Genomic DNA, 6,752 nt, shown 5'->3' with positions numbered 1-6,752 from the left:
ATCGCGGACCCTACTCCTTGGGTTGTCCCTACAAGCCCCTAAATGTTACTAGATAAGCTGGATGGTCTATTGCAGCTGTACTTCTTTACTGGTTTCTTAGCTTGAGTTATGCAGGTTGCTCAAGGATCCTAAAGGCAAGAACTGCCAGAGCTTTTTAGAACAGTACTGATTATGTACTAAAATGTTATCAGCAATGATCCTTTACTCACCTGTGCCATGCAGTAATGCTCATGCCTCTCTTTGGGCCCTCTGTAGGGATACACTGAAACAGCATGGTGCTGGAGCAGGAGGCACAAGAAACATTTCAGGAACGAGTAAATTTCATGTTGACTTGGAAAAAGAACTAGCTGATCTGCACGGAAAAGATGCAGCACTGTTGTTCTCATCATGCTTCGTTGCCAATGACTCCACTCTCTTCACTCTAGCTAAAATGCTGCCAGGTGAGACCTCGGAGTGCAACCCCCCACCTTACCACGGCAGCACAGCCTTGCTCTAAGCACTTGGGTGGCTGCCCAGGTGAGGAGTCCTACTCAATCAGCAGAGGATGGCTGTGGGGTTTGTTCTAAATGCCTTATTCAAATTATATTCAACCCCTGCAAATCGTAGGAGGAGCCGATCGAGAGCTAGGAACTGCAGAAGGAATTGGACAAAAAGCACAGAGTCTTCTGCTCTTGTGTTTAAATTCACCTGAAGAGGAGGAAGTGGGAATTTAGTGTCCTCCCACCCTAGGGGTGTGAATTTCCCTCTGACTTCAGAAGTTAGATAAAAATATTAAGAATTCGGAAAAACCCTTCTGTATTTGCTTAAGCTCACACCTAGTTTAAACACCTAAAATAAACCTTAAATATTATTCTTGCTTCATGATCTCTTTTGATCAAGAGCATTAATTCCAGAACATGCTCCCCTTCCTGCCCGTGTGTAAAGATATGCTGGCAGTCAGTTAACGCTTTCTATACTTCAAGTGTAACTGAGCTGTTTCCTCAGGCTGTGAGATCTACTCCGATTCTGGAAACCATGCCTCCATGATCCAGGGGATCCGAAACAGCAGGGTGCCAAAACACATATTTCGCCATAATGATGTCAACCATCTTGGAGAACTCTTGAAAAAGTCGGACCCATCCACCCCTAAAATTGTTGCATTTGAAACTGTTCACTCAATGGACGGTAAGCTGACAGCAAACCCTTCTTTCTCCTTCCAGTGCGGTTAGTGCTCAGATCACCTGTAGGCTAGGGCTAAAAGCGTACGGCGCTCCAAGGATTTACATGAGAATAGTCTTCTGAAGTGCCTGGTGTTCGAGGTTACTTCTAGTATTTGTCCTGGCCGAGTAGGGGGAATCCTAACCTGCTGGTCACCGCTCTGCTTCCTAGGTGCAGTCTGTCCTCTGGAGGAGCTGTGTGACGTGGCCCACGAGCACGGGGCGATCACTTTTGTGGATGAAGTGCATGCTGTGGGGCTATATGGAGCTCGAGGTGGCGGTATAGGAGACCGGGATGGAATCATGCACAAGATGGACATCATCTCTGGAACACTTGGTATGCGTGGCCTGGACTTTCACAGAAGTCAAGGCAGCAAAGCTGCTGAGCAGCCAAATTAAGTGGGTTAACTCAAAATTAGTCAGTTCCAGTGAACTTGCTAAGGGCTTTTGGGGGAGGGGGGGGGGTAGGATTTTTCTAGAACCCAAAGACTTAAGAATGCCCCACAGCTTGAAAAGCCTGTGTTAAGCTGCTTACACTGCTGTACAAAGCAGTTAACACAGCACTGGTTTCTTTCTTTTAAACAAACTAGCAAAAAGTCCTCCAGTGGCATATTATACAACTCCAGAATAAATTCAGGTGAGAATGCCAGTAGGGTAGTACTCTATATTTAGTAGTTCTTAGTTCTATTATGTACAATGGAGTGCTCCTAATTTAGAAACCTGAGATGGGGAGTTATGTAAAGAGATTTGGCAAGAACTGAAGCAACTGCTATTACCTGACTAGAATGCAGGCTAGGAGTGAGTTTACTGCTGCAAACTGGAAAGCTCTTTAAACAGCTTCTGATATGCAAACAACATTTACTGGGAAAGTTTTGGCTTTGATGTTTACAATCTTGGGTTACAGCCTGACAGAAACAGACACCCTAGTTCTATGTTCTAGTACCAGCATTCGGAAAGCGGGGCTGGTACTGACTGCACAATCACAGCAGCAGCCCTGCGTGCTCCTTAGGAGCACAGGCTATTTCTAGCGTCTCTGGAGCAGATTATTTGAAATCTGCTGAGAGACTTAGTGTTGATCACTTCAGGTCACTGCTGGAGTCTATGCTTGCTGATTTGGCTTATAAGGTGTTCCCCAAAATCAAAACTTGATTATTTGAAAGAGTCTTGAGCTGTCCTTGCCATGTGATAACTAGATCCATGCTATCAGGAGTGGCTTAAAAACAAAGCTGTAACGCGTGCTGAGTAAATACAGGATTAGCAGGGGAGGCTGGAAGCATTGCCTGCAGTGAGTACATTAAGTATGCAAACAAAATAACTCCTTTCTTTGAGTGGAAGGCTATAATGCTTCAAACACTTCTGGTGGGTGGAAAAAATAACGGGTTTTGGCCTTTTTGTTTCCCCTCAGGCAAAGCATTTGGTTGTGTAGGAGGATACATCTCCAGCACCAGTTCTCTGATAGACACTGTTCGTTCGTATGCTGCTGGCTTTATTTTCACAACATCCCTGCCACCCATGCTCTTAGCTGGTGCCCTGGAATCTGTCCGGACTCTGAAGAGCACAGAAGGGCAAGTTCTGAGGCGCCAGCACCAACGTAATGTGAAGCTCATGAGACAGATGCTGATGGATGCAGGGCTTCCTGTGGTGCACTGCCCCAGTCACATCATTCCAATAAGGGTGAGTACTTGGGATACTGTTTGACACAGGACTGTAGTGCCTGTTTTGACAACATCACACTTTTGGGTATGTTAACATTCACAAAGCCCAAAGCTCTCCTGGTATCCAGTGAGATGTGCCTGGAGTTTGGCTTAAGGTCACCTCAGCCTGCTCCAAGTGTTGTAAAGCAGGATTATGAAGTGTGGAAACCCACAATCTGAAGCATACAGAAAGCAAGAAGATTGATAATGAGCTAGTAAATAAAGTTCAGGGGTCAGCAGTTCCCTGCCTAGGCTGCAGTGGTGTGTTTGTGCCCAGAGGGCTCCGTAAGCACAAGGTTTTAGCTGCTCGTGTTTGCTCCTTAGAGGGGCCCAAGGAAGCCTGACTAGTCCCATTTGATTCTTGCAGCCAGCCAGGTTGGGCTGACAGGTCTACCACCGTGCATGTTTCAGTTGATCTTGTAACTTAGAATTTTGAACTCTAGGTTGCAGATGCTGCTAAAAATACAGAGATCTGTGACAAGCTGATGAGCCAGCACAGCATCTACGTCCAAGCAATCAACTACCCCACAGTTCCTCGTGGAGAAGAGCTACTACGAATTGCCCCTACACCTCACCACACCCCTCAGATGATGAGTTATTTTCTTGGTGAGTGGATTTGTGCATCAGCGTAATGAAAACACTGGGGTGTCTGTGCAGTCTTTATTCTAAAGATGAGACTAGGAAGTACTGACGTTGTAGCTGTTACTAGCTGGACAGTGTCTTTCCACTTCCACCTTGACCTGCTTTGAGCAGGACATGTGAAGGCTGCTCTGCCGCAACGTAGAACAGAGCATGCAAGGCCAGTGCAGTCCTGTACCCAGCCAGTTCTGTCACACCCACCTCTGCCAGGGCTCTGCCCAAACCAGTCTGCATTTGTTACATGGGCTCCAAAGAAATCTGCCCTCCTCAGCTGAGCTGTTAACCTGTCTGAAACACACAACTGTCCAGGGAAAGTAGATCCTGCCAGAAGAGGTGGTATGAGGATAGCTGAGACTTGGCTGCAGCCCAGTGACCTCGCCGAAGAGGTGATTTATGTCACAGTGAATTTGTTATCCCTCCTCACTTGCTAGGAGAATAGGTGTACTGACACTCCTCTACGGCTTCTCTTAAGCCTTGATCTGATCAACCTTTCTGTTCGTAACAGAAAAACTGCTGGCTACGTGGAAGGACGTTGGTCTGGAGCTCAAACCACATTCATCGGCTGAATGCAACTTCTGCAGAAGACCCCTGCACTTTGAAGTGATGAGTGAACGGGAAAGATCCTACTTCAGTGGCATGAGCAAACTAGTGTCTGTCAGTGCATGAAAGTAATGGTGTTAGCTGTAGTCATCTCTAGTTCTAGTACCCAGTAGTAGCATTTTTAAACTGCTCGAGTATTTTAATCATAGTTGAAGCACTAAGCTCTGAAAATAAATTTCTAGAGCCATTATGCCCAGTGGTGGTTTGTTTGCTTCTCTACTTACCTTCCAGAAGTGAGACTGGTGTCAGTGGGTGGAAAGGCAGCTGGTGGAATAAAAACAGTCTACAGCTCAGTGCCCTTTGCTGGAGAACTGCCTCCTCGATAAGTGTATGCTAGAAGACTGGTGGACTTACTCCTTATGAAAACTTCATCGCGTTGTAATTGCCGTGCTATTTCTGAACAGCAAGTGCACGCTTTGAACAGGGGGAGTGATTCTGGGGCTGTATACGTGTACTTGGAGGTCAGTATTGGCATGGAGTCAGAGCAAAGCACTAAACCACCTCCTTCATGTACAAGCATGTTCAGGAACTGCTACAGTCTAGCTGCCACAAGTCACTGACCCAGGACCCTGTCCCTGTACTCATGTTTTCTGGCTGTAATGAGCCAACCTCCTGCCACTACCTATTGCTGCCACACTCACAGGCATGCTGTGGTGCTTCAATAAGGGATCCAGTGTAATATCACAAATAGACATGTGTTGGGGAGCCAGATGCACAAGTTGAAGCAAAATCACCGGCTCCACCGAGAAGTCACCAGTCACTCCAGCAGGTACGGAAGGGAGTTGTTCTCAGAATTCTTATAAAAATATTTGGCTTTCCCAAGCATCAGGCTACTTTTTAAAAGCCTTTGCCAGGCAGAAAAGGGGTTGCTGCCTCTTGCCACATGCAGGAGTTCTGTGGGAGGTAGGAAACTGCCCCCCATCAGGCTCTAGGACTATTGTAATGGTGCTAAATGAGGCAGTTTGAGCTGGCAAGGTCAAACATGCCACCAGATAACCACTCCAGGAAAAAAACAGTGCTCCACCCTGACTCCCCTGCCTTGCCACCATTGGTTTGTGGCCTAGGACAGGGTCAGTGCACATTTCCATCCCAGAGCTTTTCTCATTATACGTTGGGTTATATTGCCACATTAAGCTGGGACATCAAGTAAAAAGCCACAGATCCTCCATCAGCCTCTCCTAGAACAGCGTCCGTAATACCATAACGTGTCTTCCCTGCCATTCCAAACTGCAGGTGTAAGCAATCCATGGGCAGGATCACACAGGCCATGTGGAGTAATGCACAGCTGCAATCTGGCAGTACAAGGTCACTGCATTGCTCAACTATTCACTGAGAGCATTCAGAATTGGCTCGGGGGGGGTACATATCTCTTAATAAGCCACATTTTTCTTTCTAGTTTTTATAGCAGCCACTCTACACTGCAGAGGAGGAAAAATAAGACAGGAAAAGCTACCAGAGAAATCTTAAACATTATTCCAGAGTGGTTGCAGGAGAGAAGCAAATCCCACAATTCAAAGCTAGTAACCTTTGGAACAAGAGGAGCACGACTAACCTCAGCACACAACAATCAGCCCTTCCACACCCATAAACATCTGATGGGACAAGTCACCTGAAGTCCTGGTACTGGCAAGTGAGGGTGTGGAAGCAGAAGCAGTGTGCAGCAGGCAGCCAGTGGAAGTCTGTCAATTAACTGCAAAAGAAAGATAAATCAAATGACTCCAAGAAAGCACAAATTTTTCCTCAAAGAAAAGGACAAAGAATAAACCAAACACATTGTTTCCCAGCAAACAAAACTTGAAGGGGAAGTTGCATAAGTAGGGTTTAGTAAACATCGGTTTCTGGAAAAATAACAGAGGAAGTAGTCAGTAAAAGATGTTTAAAGTCTGAGACAAATGGTCCACGGCAGTGGCAGAGTAAGCAAGCAAGAACGCAGCTGCAAAGCCACTGCTAACGTTTGGGACAAAAATAGTTCATCCAGCTGAACACTGCATAGCCCTGAATTCCCACCTCCGTCCATTTCTCAACCTATTAACCCCCCAGAGAAACCCCAGGCAGCACAGGGGCAGTGACACCTCCCACATGCAAACAGGAGCACATGTTCTGCATTGCTGGGAGGAGGCATCAGGAGGGTGCCCTTCCTAGCACAGCCAGGATCTGGTACCAGGTTAGGTGGGCTCTGGGGTCTGCCACCCCCTTGCTTCCTCCTCCACGGACAGCCCCATCAAGCAGAGACTGCTAATTAGTGGAGCTGCTAATGTTCATGGAGCTTCTGGAGGCCTTGGTTTTCCACCAAGCTCCTCGCTGTGTGCTGTAGGTGGTTGCGTAAAACTCGTGGGTCAGCCCAGGAGGCAGCCAGCATCATGAGCTCATGACCTTCATTTCTTCAGGGAACCCTTGCTTCCTCCTCCACGGACAGCCCCATCAAGCAGAGACTGCTAATTAGTGGAGCTGCTAATGTTCATGGAGCTTCTGGAGGCCTTGGTTTTCCACCAAGCTCCTCGCTGTGTGCTGTAGGTGGTTGCGTAAAACTCGTGGGTCAGCCCAGGAGGCAGCCAGCATCATGAGCTCATGACCTTCATTTCTTCAGGGAACTGGACTTAAAATAGCCTGTCAGGCTGGGGTC

General features: G+C 47.1%; 1 protein-coding gene across 1 annotated transcript in view; it reads left to right on the top strand.

The window, feature by feature from the left end:
• ALAS1 (aminolevulinate, delta-, synthase 1) overlaps positions 1-4,316 on the top strand; it is a 6,195-nt gene extending 1,879 nt beyond the window's left edge. The window contains exons 4-9 of the mRNA XM_010135149.1: positions 256-440; positions 985-1,164; positions 1,369-1,533; positions 2,602-2,870; positions 3,334-3,496; positions 4,035-4,316. Of these exons, the coding sequence (XP_010133451.1) occupies positions 256-440; positions 985-1,164; positions 1,369-1,533; positions 2,602-2,870; positions 3,334-3,496; positions 4,035-4,195 (1,123 nt within the window). The 3' untranslated portion in view covers positions 4,196-4,316. The remainder of the gene's footprint in view (positions 1-255; positions 441-984; positions 1,165-1,368; positions 1,534-2,601; positions 2,871-3,333; positions 3,497-4,034) is intronic.
• Positions 4,317-6,752: the final 2,436 nt, after the last annotated feature.

Source organism: Buceros rhinoceros, unplaced genomic scaffold, assembly GCF_000710305.1.
Source record: "Buceros rhinoceros silvestris isolate BGI_N320 unplaced genomic scaffold, ASM71030v1 scaffold20454, whole genome shotgun sequence".
NCBI lineage: Eukaryota > Metazoa > Chordata > Aves > Bucerotiformes > Bucerotidae > Buceros > Buceros rhinoceros.
The sequence above is the reverse complement of the archived record's forward strand: the minus strand, read 5'-3'. Positions and strand labels throughout refer to the sequence as shown.